General features: G+C 44.7%; 1 protein-coding gene across 1 annotated transcript in view; it reads right to left on the bottom strand.

Annotated features, from left to right (window-relative positions):
* Positions 1–19,080, bottom strand: part of nkain2 (sodium/potassium transporting ATPase interacting 2) — a 175,802-nt gene that overhangs the window by 45,609 nt on the left and 111,113 nt on the right. The window contains exon 4 of the mRNA XM_042096064.1: positions 1,741–1,941. Coding sequence (XP_041951998.1) covers positions 1,741–1,941 — 201 coding nt within the window. The remainder of the gene's footprint in view (positions 1–1,740; positions 1,942–19,080) is intronic.

Genomic DNA, 19,080 nt, shown 5'->3' on the forward strand with positions numbered 1-19,080 from the left:
GTGTGCAAAAAACACACACTGAACACACACTCTGTCTCACAGAGTGCCTCGTTCTGACCCTTTGTTGGCGAAATGCCAGGATGTTTCATTCCTGTGAGAGCAAGTGATACTGTATTGCACACCTAGCAGAGAAAAGTCCCCAAGAACTGCTAAGAACTAATGCTAATGGAGATGCTACAGAACATGTAACTAAAATGTTTTATGGATTTTTTTCATGGATTTGTATGGATATTCATATACGTTTGTTGCAGTTGTTGACAGCAACAATTAGCATTGTATTCTCTGCACTGTGTTACCCCTTCCTTGTGGGGTGGAAATAATATTAAGAAGTAAATCAAACACAAAACAATTATGTTCATCCAGGCCAATTATGCCCGTCAGTGTCAGGGAGTTAGTTACTTTACTCATTTGGCCCCAAACTCCCATATTCTCCAATTCAAACACAAAAGAGCCAATCACTACTTAGAAAGATGATAAAATTGGACACTTTTGATCAAATGGACTGACCTCTCACTGCCTACTTCATGTCTCTCTTGCACTCGTTGAGTTTCTGGGGCCCCCAATTGCAGGTATTTCCAGTGTGCGTCCAACCCATTTGACCCTTACATTTGTCAGATGTAAGTCGGCCTGAGCTTAAAAAGTCTTGTTGCTTGCTGTATGCGGTATAGGAACGAGGTGTGGGTTCAGTGGAAGTTTCCCTTTTCCCACATAATTACTCGGCTGACCTCTGCTGAACCTCATAACTCACCATCCTGGAGCTTCCCAGCCGGAGAGGCGAAGAGCGGGGGCCAGACCTATTTCCTCGCTCTTTGTGGACTGGATATCTCACAGGAGCCCTTTCTTCCAGCTAATTAAGAATAACGCTGAGATAGAGACCATTTTTCTACTGGTCCCTTAATCAACATGTTACTTTTTCTACCTGACGAACTGACTGCAAGAAATAATCCCTTTTGGAAATCAGGAAAAAGCCAAAAATGTCCCTGTTTATTTGAAGACGTAAGCAGTGGGGTGGGTTGATACCATCTATTAGCTTTTACGTGATGCACGTCAATTATAGTTAACAGTCATAAAAGAGAATAAAAAAATACATATCCAGACCAGGAAAAGCCTATCACACCACACCGAGAACCATGAACCTTCCCAGCCTTTATAAACCACACAGTACCCAAGAAAAGATAAGGCAAAAAGATAAGGGAGAGATAGGATAGTCTTAGTGGGGATAGCACAACCAGTGAAGAGAGACAGGACAGGCCTCATATCAGTGGGAAATCTTCGTTGGGTCATCAACAAATAGTACCTGGAAAACCATTAAGGGCTGTTCACACCAAGATCGATAACTATAACAGAAATGAAAACGAAAAAAAAAGAAAAAATCGTTATAGCTTATATAAATGACAACGTCCACACAGGAACTACTGTATAATGATAATGACATGCAGAATGATGTCATTGAAGATCACTTTCAGAGTGGTCTTGAAAACAATGAAAAAAGCTGTCAGCCAATCGGAATCCATCAAATTTTAGACATCACATTTATCAACAAGAGGAGAGACTTTCCTTATCGTTGGTCAGTGTGATAAACAGATAGATTAACTTTAATCCCCAAAGGGGGAACTAGTTTGCTATCCTGTGTGGACGCTAATGTCGTTATAGTTATAGCTATCGCTATCATAGTTATCGTTCCTGGTGTGAACTGCCCTTTAGAGCATAGAGCCAGTATGAGCAGGAGTGTCTACTCACAGCCAGTAGGATCTGCAGGGAGCTGTGGGCCACCTCCACGTACTGGTACTCCAGCAGGCAGCCGGCAATGCTGATGTACCGGTGGTCCTCGGGCGCCCAGGAGGGCGGCGGGGTCACGGGGGTCACGCGGCACCCCGGACCGTTCTCCATCCACCAGGAGCGATGCATGGAGATGTTAAAAGTCATGATCAGATCCGTGTCCTGGAGACAGGTGGAGAGAGAGAGAGAGAGAAAGAGAGAGAGAGAGAGAGGTTAGGTGTCATTGGCAGGCAGATGGACTTACATTCTGGGTGCAATCCATAAGGCAAAGTGTGCAAGGTCAAAGCCACTGAGAATAGGCAACAATACGAGCTTCCTCATGTCCTGATTCGCCCTCTGTATCATTACTACAGTCCTATGTAGCCCTCTGTATCATTACTACAGTCTCTATGGAGCCCTTAGCACCGGCATGACAACACCACAAAATATTTGCTTCAGCACTGCTGATATCAACAACACACACATTTTCAGCAAGGTTAGGTAGATATGAAGGATCTGAGTAGAAAAGCGTTCTCCTGCAGCACTGACTGCACTCCTAGGTAAAGCATGGAGCAGCACAGCTCCTCGTTTGAACACTTCAACACCTCCCATCCAGTCAGTATACGCCTGTGGGGGCCCTGTTTAGTGTTGCAATCCGTGTTTGACTCATAAAACGCTGGGTCTCCTTTGCTGTCACAAGTGCCTTGGCATGCCGTTCACATGCACACACACACTCCCACACACACCCTCCCAGGCCAAACAGAGAAGTCGTTTCAATTATGTATTCAAGCTTATGCAAAATTACACCTCTAACTCTGTCTGATTTAACAATGTAGGTCAAGCAGTGAAGCACTCCCCCCGAATATTCTAATCAAGCTAAAATGAGTTCACTGGCACGGAAGACTGGCTAAAAGGGTGACAGAGTTTCACCCTCTTCCAAGTCTGCAGCTTCGGGTAGTTTTTTTTTTTTTATCCCTGGAAAGCCACAAAAGAAGATTTGCCATGCTATGCGTAACCTTGTCATCAGCTAGTTATTTATTTGCCTTTTATTGTCACGTATGTGGAGTTAATGGCATCGAAAGTTCTTTTTTATTATCCCATCATAACAACCGTATTAGATATACACAAAAAGATACAGTATATATATATATATATATATATATATATATATACGGTATATATATAAACACATTCAACAGATACAAATAAAGCCTTACTAGAACACACATTTGAAGTCAAATTAAAAGTATTTTTTTTAACAAAAGCACAAGCCTTTGACCCTGCTTTCTGGGATCTGATGGTTAAAATTCTGAAGAGCACATGCAGTGGATTTCAGTGAGAGCGTCGGCCAGCCTGTGGACATTCAGCCTTTGCAGGCCATTAATTCTGCGTTCAAGTGGCAGAAGAAATCCCATTTCTCAAATCCCCATTTCTGCATCACCGTGTGCCTCTGCCGTCTGCCTCTGCCCGGTTGGCTCTCGCCATCCAACACGACGGGGCTGGCAACGGGGACCGTTTTCGCAGCAACCCGGGTCATTTGAGCGAAAGGCTGAGACCAAAGTCCAGGATTGTTCCCCGAGGTTTCTGAAGGAGACGGAGCGAGAGAGGGCGAGAGAACAGAACGAGAGGCCGGCGCACATCTTTAAAGCAGAGGCCGACAAATGCGAATGGAATAAAGCATATGTCATAGAGCCCAGAGGACAGTTCTGCCCAAAAGGATCCCAGTTCTGCACCACACTTGAACAGGACAACTTCCAAGTGAGCAAGTCTAATTCTTCATCTGATTTGACTGCCGTGGCCCAGGTCTTCTCGGAACAGTAGACAGGAGCCACTTCTCTTGGTCTAATAAGGCTGAGAGACCACAGAGAGAGAGAGAGGAAGGGGAGCATGGTGGCCCTACAGATGGGGAGCCTGAGTGACCACGACACACACACACACACACACACACACACACACACACACACACACACACAGAGTGTGCTCTGGTGCCGGCTCTGGTCCCGGACGCTCGCCACTCTCCCTTTACCGGGGTGATGTGTGTCAGACGCATGGGCAAACGCCATCCATCACCGGCCCCAGCAGCAGGCCTCGGCACTCCCACAACACATCAACGATTCATCAGGCTGATCACACACACACACACACACACACACACACACACACACACACACACAGACACACACGCACACACACACACACATACACACACCCCCACACACACTTACTCACTTTCTCTCTCTCTCGCACACACAGACACACACGCACCAAGCCATGCTTCATCAGCAACCAGACTTGAGTGGTACTACTAGAATAAATGGTCATACAGAAGCAACACAAATCCATTCTCTGTCCCAAATATCACACAAACACATCTATGCACAACCACACACAGACGCAAAAATAGAAAGTCCATCCTTTCATATCAATCACTTTGATGTCAACATGTTGTATTAAACTTTTGTAGCTGGACATTTTCAGGTAATACTGATTGATTGATTTAAAAAAAGGAAAATTGCATACACCCTGCCTCATGTTCCATACTCAAACATTCAGTTGCAGAACAACACCCTTTGCCGGCTTCACTCTTTAGCTTTCTGGCCAATAAGTGTTCATATTGACAGATGCAGTAGTCTGACTTAATTGTTAGGCTTGATCGTTTGTGGATAAAAGTGTCTGCTAAATAAATGTAATAGAAATGCAAGTGCTGCATCCACATATTGACTCATCCATTAAGCTAAGAACTTCAACATGAAGGCAGGAAAAGAGAGCCAGTGCCCATGTCACAAAGCAAGGTGGGCAGGAGTGACGCTGTCATGGAGACTGTGGGGGTTAATGGACTCTATAGTACTGGACTATTCATAGGCGTCACCTACGTCACTATCAAATAGAATGCCACCATATTTACGACCGATCTCGCCCAGTATGGCCGCCCACACTGCACATTTGAATGTGTGAGAGAGAGAGAGATATGTGGAGAAAATGTCAATTTTAGGCTCCGATCCTTATTTGTTACCCCTAGATTTCTTTTGTCCCTTATTATCTGCCCCAGGCTTGACCCAATTGGCTTTCCACGATATCTACCTTGTTCATAACCCCTCTACAGTGGGGATAGCTTGAAGGCATTCAAGAGTAGGGGAGAGCCTGGACGATTGAAACACGGGACGAATGAAACATTCCAGTTTTCTCCGAGTGTATAGGCTAATGATGATAGACAGACGTCCTTTGGTCAAAACATAGAGCATGCTAGCCTTCTATCAGCCAAATATCTTCCTGCTATGTCATTGTATCACAGAGTTATAAACGAGTTTTGATGCGCAAAAGTAAACTTCATTAGCGGTTACATTTTTTTGATTATAATTAATTATAATTCAGAGTGTTTTTCATTTAAAGGTTTGACTTAATGCTTATTCAGTAGACCAATTAGTGTTCTCCATAATCCCAGACTTTTATATTGCATGCTTGTTTACATGGAAAGCAAAACAAACTATAAGTGACATGTCTGTGTCGGGACGATTGAAACAAGTGTCCCGACCAGGCTGTAACTCCATGTATTTTAATTAAATGCACAAATATCTGTGTTTAACTAATCATTTATGGAGGTGAGACAGGAAAAACAGTTTTAGGAAGATGAAAATACATTTGGGCCCACCAGGTAGGGGGTCGAGTTTTCCCATGTTATCCTATGGAGACTGACGGCCGGTGGGTTGTTAAGCCTACTTATATGGATGTGCCGTGGCCTAACCCACGTAAAAACCTAGTGAAACGTCATTTTCAACAATATAGCCTAAACATGATATAAATGGGAAAGCTTACCGTTCTAGCTATAAACATGGCAGAATCATACAGGGCATGATATTTCAAAAAACGCTTCATACACGCTTCACAATGATGGCGAGTTGTTATCAGACATGCACGAAGACGTATAGCCCTGCAACAATCTATCTAAAATAACACCTATTGGGAGTAGCCTACCATTCATGATATGTAGTAAAAACTTTAAGTTGTGGGACATTTACATCACTTAAACTGTATGTTTCATTCGTTCCCTTATTGTTTCAACTGTCCTGACCAGAAGGGACGAATGAAACACGCACGTCCCACTTTTGCTGTAGCCTAATAATTCCTGAGCGGTTTTGTTCAAAGCTGAAAATGCATTTGTATTTGACAGAGGACAGATGTAGGTTACTAGTGACCAAATATTAGCTTTCAGTGTGGTATGATCGGTTTCTAAATTACGTTTATTTAAAAAGTGTTTCAACTGTCCCGGCTCTCCCCTACTGATGCCTATCAATTATGCTGTGACTGGATGGGTCAAAAACGTGAAAGTGCGGCACCTGGCCACCAAGGATTTATATTTAATCATGGGAAATGTAAGTATTATGTAAAAACAATTCAAATATATGATTTTGGTAGTAGTATACTCTAGGTACATGTAGTAGCGAGTTGTTAGCTAAGTGGCTAACAGCTAGCAAGTTACCACTCATTTTAGTGTCATTTAGCTCACAGCTAGCTGTCATTAATCTGGATAATGTTCTTTAATGTCAGATGTGTTTATACCTATTTTATACAGTCCATGGTTTATATTCATTGAAAGAACATGAAGAGACGGGAAACTAGGCGATTGTGACTTTATGGGAACAGTTTGAGGTGAGTTATCGGCTGTTGGCTGTCAGATGGACAGCTGTTGTGAGAGCTGGGCGCGAATTGGTCATAAAGATGGCGGCGCAAAGCTACAGTGACGTCATGTGACACAAACGAATAGTAAGAAAGGAGAGAGCAAATGGTGGGCCTATGTTGGATCTATTTCTGAGAAAAGCTACATCAAATTGATTCATTGTGATGGTGTACTTTTTTCACCGATCTATTTAAAATGTTCCATTAATAATTAACATTCTCTCAAAGCACTTTGAAAGACTTCTGGACTAAAAGTGAAAAGGCATTGGTTGCAAGGAAAAACTCCTATACAATGTAGGACATCTTACAACTGAACACAACTCAACCTAACCTCAGGGACTCAGTGAGATATAAAGATAATTGTTTAAAATATACTACTGTTACAAACTTTTTTTTTCTTCTAAAGTGGTCCTTGTGTTGAGTTTAAATCCCTTTGACTTCAATAATAACTGCCAAAACTTGACACTGGGTATTGCAATATCAAAGGAATTAAATGGATTTATTTGAATCAAACTGCTTTTATGAAAGACACTTTAATCTGCAATGCTTGATGGCAATGTGCCCTGCACGTATTATCAAGACCTTCCTGTTAAGCCCCTTGAGAGGTAGGAAAGGTAGAATTTCTGTGCTTTGAGTGGCAAGGACTATACAGCTTAACAAAGCCAGCGCCACATAAAGACAGATGCATCATGGGGGAAGTAAAGGAACAACTCTCCTACTTCCTCCCTTCCCTGAAAAGGACAACTGTCAAAGAAAACTCCAACACGATGCGACCATGGATGAAATAACTATGGAGAAGTTATATGAAATCTCCACCCGCCACCTAGTGTCACTATAAATTAAATCATCCTTAGTTCCCTTTTGAATTAAACTCCATCTTGAGCAATCCTGGGAGGTTTCTGAGACAAGGCCATTTTGATTCTCTCCCAAATCGTGCTTACTCATTCGGTCAGCTCTGGTGGGATTCGAGGGGGTTAACTCCTTGTGATCAGGCACCAGGGATCTTTTATTATTTGTTTTTTGGCGAAAGCAATCGGGAAAGGCATTTGGAGAGGATCAAGGAGGCGGAGAAACACTCATCTCCCCGGATGGCAGTCAATCATCTCCCTCCACCACTAGCCAGCGCCCCAGGGCTCTCTGCGTTTCCCTGAGGCTAGCAGTCGCAGCCCACAACACAGCCTGAGCGAAGCACACCGGCAGCGATGATGAAATGAAGGGCTGAAGAGGAGAGGGCTATTTATTTTTTTTAGCGGCAAGACAGTCCAGCTTTGTCTTGTCTGCCCTACATAAAAATTCATTCTGGCATTTGATTTGTTTTGTTTTTGTTTTGCATATGAATCACAATGAAGCTGTGATGTGAACATCAGAAACATTCAGATTCAATGTTAATCGCAAGTCTTTCACCCACGCTCACCCTCTTCTCCATTAAATAAGACAAAACATTTATAGTACGGCAACAACTAATTGCTCATCTGAATTTTAGATTATTGCATTAACATTATTAACATGTCAGGGTTGTAGGTATACTATACTGAAAGCATGTTTGATAATATTGTAGTCTTTAAATAGTATCACATTACATAAAGCATAAACTCCCAGAAGAAAAAAAGACAAAATAAAGAAAGTTGTCTGGCCTTGATGTACACATCTATGATATAACCATTCTCTGAAACTCAACATCTCCTTCAATTACACAGAAAGGTTTGGCTCTTAAAGGACAGAAGCTCCATGCTGGATTTCACACAAGTTTCATACGGCACTTATTAAAGTGGAGGCTTGAGAGACAAGGTGGTGCGTTTACGGAACATTCTGGAACATGAGAGCAAGCCTGAGGCCCACAGATGTTCTGACGAGGCCTTCACTCTGCCTCAGCCCTCTTACATCATCATTCCCCGACAGTGAGGGGGAACCAGGCTGCTCACGAAACCTTCGCTTCCAGACATCAATGCTATCCTGCTGGAAGGCTCCAGGTGTACCAGACGACAGCGCTCGACGGCTGCCTGCCTTTCTATTTCTGTCGAAGAAAAGGCATTGAAATGTGGTGGGTGTCCCTATACATGCTGGGTGCGACCGAAAAAGATCCAGGGGGATTGGACACAGGGCTCTGAGAGGCTATTTTTAAAGTCTGACCTATAGCGTGACAGCAGCCATCATTTCTGTTATTTCTTAGCTAAATGCCATTGGAGATCACAGAAAGATGGCCATTGGTCTCCTTTGTTCTCTGCCATTGCTCTTTTCACGTTCAGGAGCTATCACACCCAGGGAGAAAGAAGCAGAGAAGGAGGAGGAGAAACAGGGCAGGAAAGAGAAAGGGAGAGAGAGAGAGAGATGGAGACAGACAGAGATGGAGAGAGGTGGCGCATTACGGCAAGAGAGATGAGTGGTCGCTCAGCGCTGGCAGCATCAGAGGTTACTGCTGCCCATCCGCAGACACCGGTTGTCTGTCACCACGGAACGTCAGGGAGCCCGGTGATGAATCTTCGCCGCTGCCACAATTCCATTCAGACACATTCAGAAAACTCCAGCGCATACTTCTGTCAATGAGACGCGCTGCGTGACCATGATGACAAGTGCCCCAGTGCAAACCACTGAAGAGGCCCTTTAGAAGCAAGGCCTGCTACATTGTTTCACAGAGATCCCTTAGATGAACTACAGTATTTCCTTAGCAACTTCCTCAGCACCACTGAGGTGACAACAGCAGGCTAGAGGAGGTGTACTTGGACTGGACTGCATGCATAATGGATTACTCACAAATGCTCAGTCTAATTGATATAGCATGGTCTACATTATGGATTGAAATTGTACACGAGTAGGGAGAGCACATCAAAAGGGCCAGCTTCCTAGTGCAGAGTGAGTGTCCAGTACAGCCTATTACAGTCCCTTTTTTCACAACTCTTTGTCATCGTGTGTGAGTGACGTCACTGACGAGGTCTCCGGGGGAGGCCTGCTGCCACGGAATGAGCCCGAACTGGGAGGCGACGTCATGCAATGCTCAAAATAGATCTCGCATTTGCTGTCCCCCGCACAAGTGTGGGGTACGTACATCTGATGTGTGCGTCAGCAGTCCATCCCTGACCCCATGCATCCTAAAAAAAACCCCGCTGCATCTTGTCACACAACTCCACATCAGAGCCATCCTTTGTGCTCACTCTTTTTCTCCCAGATTCCACACAAGAGATGATTCTTTTGCCAGCTGAGGAGTTTTGTCTGTTCACAAGACCATGAAATTAACTCATTTAGTAGAACTGAATTAATTTGGGGGCATTTAGACGGGATGGGGTGTGTGTGTGTGTGTGTGTGTGGGGGGGGGGGGGGGGGGGGGGGGGGGTTATAATAATAGTCAACATCACTGAGCAGTTTTAATGCATCCATTGCTAATCTGCCTTTTTCCCCAAACCCCCTTTTTATCCAGACAGAAAGGCCTCTTTTGTGTGATGTGTCAATCAAAGCACAGAGGAACAGAGGAAGAGAGGGAGAGGAAGAGAGAGAGACAGAGCAAGTCAGAGAGATACAGAGAGAATGAAAAGCATTGAAAATGTGACATTTAATAAAATGACCATCAACAGACGAGGGAATAGTTTCATATTTATGAATATTGCAAATTGCTCTCTGAATAGTTAGCATGGGAGACCTTACAGCAACCCATAAATGGGCAATGAAGATTTTTCTCTCTCTCCAAACTAGCAATTCTCTCACAGAAACTGACAATGTTTTGCTGAATCCCTATTGGCTAGGATGTGTCACATGCCCACCAAACTCCCTCTGCATTGTGGATAAAGACGTTCCGCCAACCCCACCTCCTGTGTTGATGAGCTCCTCCAGCTTTTTATTGATCATCTCAGTGGGTTGGATATGAAGGAGGTAATTCACTTTTATATGTGTCTACACAAACAAAGGATGCTGCTGGAGGGTCCCTGCCTGCCCTGGCCTCCATCTGTTTCCTAGGGAAACTAAATCATGGACACTTTCTAGTCCTGTCCAGTCCTCGGGGTTTTAAGGGACATTGAGGGGTGTTTTGGGGTGAAAATGGACACTCCCATCCAGTCTCTCTCTCTCTCTCTCTCTCTCTCTCTCTCTCTCTCTCTCTCTCTCTCTCTCTCTCTCTCTCTTTCTCTCTCTCACCCCCAGTTTCTTGCTACACATGAATGACTGAACACACCTGGTTGGACTAATCAGTGGCTCAATAATTATTTGATGAGTTCAATCAGACGCCACTGCTCTTGAGAGGGACCTAAAGAATACCCTTGCATTGGTTCCCCCCTCGGGGTGGGAATGAGAAAGTCCGTAATTTAAAGTCTCCTTTCAGGGGTAATTCAGAGAGAGTGTGAGAGAGAGGGAGAGAGGGAGGGAGAGAGAGAGAGAGAGAGAGAGAGAGATAGAGAGAGAGAGAGAAAGAGTAAAGAGGATTGTGGGTGCAAAAACAGACGTGATTAATCACTTCCTCCAGGGACAGTTCAAAAGAGAATGCCATGAAAGAAACAGGGGGTCAGAATGAGTACTGGACTTAATTGATTTAGATTAAGGGTGACTATTTATGACTAAGTGCAAGAGCTCGCATAAAGTATGTCCCTCATTTGGTGCTGAAGTCTTGTTTGGTTGTCATTTCTTCTTAGTCTTCTTGATTAGCATGTCTCTTCTCATTCTGTGATTTTCCAGCTGGCTATGGTAAAGATGACTCCAGCTCTCTCTTCACACACTCCATAAAAATAAAAGCTTACACTTCACTTGACACTATCTACATAAGAGTGACATGACAATATCATGAATGTGTCAAAAACATCATAAACAAGTCATAACGTAACGTTAATTACATTTTTTGTCATGGCAAGTTAGGTTTAGGGGTTAGGTTTTTTGTAAGAGGTTAGTGTTTAGGGGTAACGTATTGTTAGGGATAGAGTTAGGGTTAGGGTTAGCATTAGGGTTAGAGGTTAGGGTGTCATGTCACTCTTATGTAGATACCGTCAAGTAAAGTGTTACCAAAATAAAATATCTTGGCAATTCAAGGAAAAATGTCCTTGCAATATCCTCTATCAAGCATTATTCAGCACATCTGTCTCTGCTAGGCTGTCCCAAAGAATGTAGAGACTCACAAAGCTCACTAGAATCTTTATCAGACTCCAGAAAACATGCCCTCATAAAACAATTTCTTGTTACCAAAAATGGCAGCTTTCCACTATCGATTCTAATGATGGGCACTGTCTAATTGAAATAAGCTGTTGGATTTGATAATTTATTACTTTCTTCAAGTATTACTTGTTCTCCGGTGTCAGCTGAGTGCTTTGAAAGAAAACCGTAAGCACGTGTTAGCAAGTCTATGAGTGTGGATGAGTCACGGCAGTGCACTTCGACTCCTGACGGTTAATGTTTCAGGTTTGATTCGGTTTCCGAATTGGTTTCTGATTCAGTTTCATTGGAAACTGAATGAAAAAAACAAAAACAAAGGAAAGTCAAAGAGTAATAAAAAGACTCTCTGTGCTGCTCTAACGTCCGTTCCCCCTCCACCCCACTGCTGAGTAATCCCATTTCATAAGCCGGTGATGGCTTTCTTTTTCTGGGGCGAGCGGAGACAGGGACGGAAAAAAGTACAAATAAATTGGTGTCAGACAAGTTCAATTGAGAGGGAATCGTACATCATTTGTGAATGACGTGGGCAAGACAGAGGCGCATTGTATGGGACACAGGCCCTGTCTGTTATACGCCTTTTAGGGACAGTTTGAGAGGAGGATCAAAAAAAGGCAGGGTGGAGATCAAATTGATGGGGGAATCAAGAGATGTCTCTGTGTGGGGGGGCCATGTCACAAACTCCTCCAGTCCCCATGTCATTTTATACAGGTGATTCACAAACAGAAAAGGGGGGGGGGTAGAAAGAGAGAGAGAGAGAATGAGAGAAAGAGAGAGAGAAAGAAAGAAAGAAAGAAAGGGAGAGAAACATATAATCAGCGACAGACTGAAAGATGAGGTGGAACTCTTTGAACTCTTTGAAGAAGTGATTCAGGAATGACGCAACTCTTCCCTGGGAGCGCAGACACCACCACTCAGGCCTGGACAGTGATGCCCTCCATCCATCCCTCAAAAATGAGGCTCCCCAAGAGATGACGGCGATGACCGCCGTAACCAAGTGCTGTCGTCACCACCAGCCATACCTGACCATCGTCACTGATGGGACGGGAAGTGAGCTAAACCAGTGAAACCAAATCCTGCGGTTCTTATGATCTGACACACCAGCTTCTTCCCTCGTGGTCCACATGGCTAGATGAGGTGTGTGTGTGAGAGAGAGAGAGAAAGTGTGTGCGCGTGTGTGTGTGTGAGTGAGAGTTTGTGTGTGTGTGTGTGTGTGTGTGTGTGATTGAGTGGTGTGTGTGTGTGTGTGTGTGTGTGTGTGTGTGTGTGAGAGTGAGTGAGTGTGTGTGTATGTATGTGTCTCTCTCTCTCTGTATGTGTGCGTGTGTATGTGTGTCTCTCTCTCTCTCGCTCTCTCTCTCTGTGTGTGTGTGTGTGTGTGTGTGTGTGTGTGTGTGTGTGTGTGTGTGTGTGTGTGTGAGTGTTGCTGCTGAGTGATCACAGCGCCAGGGGAGAGACGTTGAGCATATGCAGCGGCTTCCAGCCGTCTGAGTCGGAGAGCCTCTCAGACTGACAAACCCACAGCAGCTGTTGAGTCAAAGCCCATGTGATAGATACACAACTCCAGACACACAACTCCACACACTCACACATGATACACAACTCCAGACTGCAGACACACAACTCCACACACTCACACATCAAACATGATACACAACTCCAGACTGCAGACACACAACTCCACACACTCACACATGATACACAACTCCAGACTGCAGACACACAACTCCACACACTCACACATTATACACAACTCCAGAATCCAGACACACAACTCCACACACTCACAATGTAAAGATAAAAAAGATGAACAGATATTAATATGAATTAATGAATGAGTAAATGGATGGATGGACGCACAAATGAGTGAGGATGAATGAATGAACAAGTGAATGAACGAGTGAATAGTTATTTTCCAGGCCGGAGGCATCTAATTTCTTCACCCCACATTTTTAACCTCAAGTCTGGACCCTTTGGGATCTGCCAATCCGAGCATTTGGGAAGGCAAAGCAGAGAGATGAGCCATTAAAGCGAAAGGCTTCCGCCAGGACCAATATCTGAATTACAGCAGACAGAAGGCAGGGCCAAGACAGTCCAGTCCAGCAGATGGGTAATGGAAATATCAAGGGGAGTGGGAGAGCCAGAGGAAGTCGGGGGAGAGAGGGAGAGAGTGATGGAGTAGGCAGCAGGAGAGAGGGAGAGAGTGATAGAGTAGGCAGCAGGAGAGAGGTGGAAGAGGTGGAGGACAGAAGACAATGGAAAGACGAAGAGAGTGTGAAAACGTGGCCAAGGACAGAGAAGCTAAACAGAACTGGCGAAAGATACACACTGACCAGAGACAGGCAAGTGGATAGGTCATTCATACACATTGGCAATTCAGAGAACGTTAAAGGTTGTCTGCTAAAAGGTGTTAAAACAATTTAAAGAATAGAGGATAGAAGGTTAAAAAGAAAAGAAAGATAAGAAAGAAAATAAATCAGCTAAAAGAACAAAAAAATAAAGTGGATAGATCATTCATACACATTGGCAATTCAGAGTGTTTTAAAAATTAACTAACAAAAAGTGTTAAAATAATTTAAAGAGTTTAAAGAGTAAAGACAGAAGTTTAAAAATAAATAGTGCATTAGATCAGCTAAGAGAACATAGACTGAAAAAAAGAATGTACGATGCATTTGATCAGTTCACAAGAAGCATCTGATGACAGTTGTGGAAAGACAGAGAGAGACAGACAGGTATGTGGAGAAAGACCAAGAAAGACTGACAGACAGACATGCAGACAAACAGACAAGACTAGAAGACATGGCATGACATGACACATGTTCTTGCTCCATCGTTTCCATATCAGCATGTGGTGGATGTGCAGCTCTAGCTTCCTAGACTGGGCGCTGTCAGTCCAACTGTGCAGGAGGAGCTAGCTGTCACACACACACACACACACACACACACACACACACACACACACACACACTCACACACACACATACACACACAGACAAGACACACACACACACCTACTAGCTCAAGTTAGAACTGACCCTCTGTGTACACACTCAGTGGCAACCGCCTGCAAGATATCAGGATTCTACCTCCTACACATGCACACACACACGCACGCACACACACACACACACACACACACACACACACACACACACACACACACACACAGAGAGAGACACACACACACACACACACAAACACACTCTACAGTGATGCACACAAACCCACTTACACAAACATGCACATTGATATACATACACTCTGGTAGGCACATGTAATATACAAATTTATGCACAGACACATAACCATTGCATAACCAATCACACACACCTCACTCATCTCTCACACACACACACACACACACACACACACACACACGTACACATACAAACACAATTCACCCCATTATATGACTACCTCCCCCACATCTACTGGAATATCAACACTTTTAAACGAGGTCAGCTCCAAGAGCAAATGAGAAGAAGGGAAGGAAATCAGCACATTGTTGACTGTGCCTGGAGGCGGTGATTGGTGGGAGAAAGGCAGGTAGCAGAGAAGACGACAAAACGAGACAAGCTGACCGAGATGTGACAAAACAGCACAAAGCAAAAAGGCCACTGGCTCAGATCTAAGCGCTCGCAGTCACCGAATGAATGTGAGAAAAGAGAGAAAAAGTCACACCGCGGCCACTTCCCTGTCCTTTTATGTCTTTTCTCTCTCACACAATCACACACACACACACACACACACACACATACACACACACACACACACACACGCTACAGTGATGCACACATCACTTCCTTGCTTCCCTGCCCTTTTATGTATTTTCTCCCGCTCTAACAAATGTGTAAATGTAAATGGCTGGATGTGTGTGACTGAGGAAGGAAAGGCACATTTCTCAGGCCAGTCCTTCCCTTTGTGTGCTAGGATGTACTGTATGGCAATCATTCTCACATTACATTTCCCTCCTCCCATCTTAATGCTGACCTTTGGAAAAAATTGAACTGAAATGCCAAATCCTGTAAGTCATGACTCCATTCACCACATGAACTCAAAAGATTCTCTCTTTCCTTCCTTTCTCTCTCTTTCTCTCTCTCTCTCTCTCTCCCTCAGCAGATCTGTTTGCTGTAGTAGTTGATAGCCAAGTTGATAGTTCCTTCTCTCTCCATCTTTTTCAATCAACTAAAGTATTTGATGGCGTCTCCCTTGCTGTGCTCTCTCCCTCCTCTCCTTCATTTTTAGTCTTTTCATCTGTTTAAAGGAAGTATTTGATGGTCTTGAGTCTCCCCGTCTCTCCCTAACACTCATCTTTCTCTCTCTCTTTCTCTCTCTCTCTCTCTCTCTCTCTCTCTCTCTCTCTCTCCTCTGTATCTGTGTCTTTCTGGGAGCTGTAGTTTCCAGACTGAGGAGACTTGAGGGCTACTGAGTGCGCTGAGGGACGTGCTCCATTTCCAGCACGCCCGCTGAGGATTCCTCCATATTGGCACGCACATCACAACCATCATCTTCCAGCACCATACAATCATATAACTATTCTATACACACCAAATATTAACCCTACAACAATCAGTCAGAGAATCCACTACTGACTCTACCTGTAATCCATCCAGTCTGTCCGTCTGTCTGCTGGCCAACCTGTCTGTCTGAGGAACACATTTAATTCCAACCAGTGTGTTATGTTCTAACCATCCCAGCTAGCAAGCACTGATTCACACTTAACAAACTCTGACCTCCAGCCGGTCCGATCAATAAAGGCTGCGTTCATGCAGTATAACACGGAGGTAACAACACTGCTAGTTTCCTAAGGTTGCTGAGACGTTTCACAGAGGCTCACAGGCTCTAGTGCAGGTATGGACCCTTTCAAGAGAGTTCCATTATCAGCATCATAGTTGGCCCCACAAGACTTCTGTTTTAACATTCCATATGTTATCTTAATGCAGAGGAAGTAGATTGGGGCCCAAATAGAATGTTCAAGCATTGTTTTTGTTTACCTTGTTGAAAGGGTCTATATGACTCGTTTAGATACCCATCAGCATGAAGGCAGGTCTGAGAAGACTGACCACACCAGAACAGTGCTTGATCCAGCCAACTGCCATCTCGGAGTTGTGAAAATCAATGGATAAACGCCCTTATAAATGAATAAAATGAATGAATGAATAAAAAGAACAAGTGAATAAATAATACATAAATGAAGGGATATATAGATAGATAGATCTACTTTTTTCATCCCCAAAGAGAAATTACAGACGAGTATTTAGGTAGCTAAAAGTGGATGTAAACAGATTTCCAGAGCGATGTGTGCGTGAGGCACAGCAAACATGGGAGCTACACGTCAAAGAAACCCACAATTGTCCAGTGGCATGGCCTGATGTTCCACAGCCAACAAACCTCTTTCTTCTCCTTCCAACAAGCTGCTCATTGTGTCGTGGGCATTCAGAGGCCAAAGACTGACTTACAGCCCCGCGATACGCCAGAGGCTCTGGGTCACATGTCGGCAGGGTGGCCAATGGGAGCGTCTGCGTGGCCTGGCTGTGTCACCAGCTGCTTGGCACCAGAGGGCACAATATGGGCAGAGGATGAGAGGTCAATGACCCTCTCTTGGCACCATTTCAAACATCTGACCACTTTAATCTTGCTGTCAAGAACAAAGAGGGAGAAAAGGGGTTGAGGGAGCTGCTTTCTCCTGATACCAAAAAGAACAAGTATGTCATTAAAGCAACTTTAACAACTTTAGATCTAGCACTAGCCACCCATCTACCATACATGCATTGCAATAAACAATGCCTGGGTAGCTAGTCAAGAACTGTCATGAGCATTCTCTCTCCCGGGCAACAACCTTAATTGATTCACTCTCTCTACTCTGCCTAACGAGCTCCACCTGGCTCCGCCCTGCTCTGCTCTTGTTACCTGGCCAGCTGCGCTGCATTTCCACTCACCATCCTCACCTTGCCCCCACTCTGCTCTAATTACTCTGCCAGCTGCACTGCATTTCTCCACTAACCTCTCCCAGTATATAAAGCCCTGTTTTTCAGCCAAGCCCTGTCAGATCGTCTTCAAACCTGTACCAGTAACCTGCTGCTGCCTGCCTGCCTGCCTGCCTGTCTACTCTCTGACTCCTACCTGTGATTCGGATCCTTTCTTGACTGCCTCCCTGTTCTACCGCCCCGCTTATCCCGACCCGCCTTCCGGATCTTCTCGATTACTCTCCGATCTTCAGTCCCCCCGGTAACTCGAATCTGCCTTCTGTCTCTCACCACGTTTAGTGCCTAGCCCTGGTCTGTACCACTGCCTGCTGTTCACCTTGCTGTTGTGTGTGGGTTCCCCTGAGCCCGAGAACCCCTGACACCCCTGGCACTCCTAGCACCCCTGGAACCGGAACCTCCAAGACCTCACGTTTCTCTCACTCCTCTTCCCCCCCTGAACCCTTCAATAAAAAGACTCTGAATTTGAACTTGCGCTCTTGGGTCGTCTTCTGTCCGTGACAAGAACATGGATGTGCTTATATGTCTTCCACATGACCATACACGATGATAATTAATTTGAAAATGATACTAAAACTGGCTGCCCACAAAAAACACAGTGAAAAAGTGGTGTATTTCTTCACACTTTTGCTTTAATGAAAAAGCAGCTTTAGCTAGTCTGTTTGCCTTTGCTCTGCAAAATATATAAACTTACATTCACTTAAAGATGGAGTGCCTTCGTTTTTTTTTTATCTGGGTGTTACCAGCTACTGCTGGGATTTTGTAATCTTAACAGCCTTAGCTGCATTTTGGTTGTGATGAGGATCAGTCCTAGAAAGTCTCGTCAGAAAGCCGACAGGTGCTGCAGCGCTAGTCTGCAATCAGGGCCCACTCTGAGGAACACGTTCGGGGAGCGACCAAGCGTCTGGGGAGGAAGGGAAAGTAGGCCAAGTGCATCCTACTTCTGCTCCGGAGACGATGGCGCTCCAATCCGCCTGGAGCCACAGTCTGAGAGGCTTTCCTACTCCCACCCCTCTGTGCTCCTGCTCTGGAGGAGGCTGATCGGACAGCTCTGGAGCCTGGCAAGGAGCTTTGCAGGTGAGTCTGGCTGGCATTGGAGCACTTCCCAGACCAGCAAGGGGCACAGCAGGGCACGGCAGGGCACGGCAGGACAGGGCAAAGCAACCCACCGACCCACTTTCGCTAGCATGTGATGACCACTGTGGCATGGAGATACCTCTTCAATTTCCCTCTTGTTTTCCCTGTCTTGCTCGTTTAGTCTCTCTCTCTCTCTCTCTCTCTCCCCCCTCATCTCTCTCTCTCTCTCTCTCTCTCCTCTTTCTCCTCTCTCTCTCTCTCACTATTTTTTTTCTGCTTTCCTCTCTCTGTCTTTGCCAACTGGCTCTTCCATTTTGAGGAACAGGAAACTGGGGAATGTTGCTGCTCTCACCTGCGGTTTCTCTTGCACAGGCGAACCACATGCCATCAAGCAGCCTTTCATAGCAACAAGATCTGTTCATTGTTGACAGTGATAGACACACTTATATCCACCATCAAGCTCTCC

Source organism: Alosa sapidissima, chromosome 6 (assembly GCF_018492685.1).
Source record: "Alosa sapidissima isolate fAloSap1 chromosome 6, fAloSap1.pri, whole genome shotgun sequence".
NCBI classification, from domain to species: Eukaryota; Metazoa; Chordata; class Actinopteri; order Clupeiformes; family Clupeidae; genus Alosa; species Alosa sapidissima.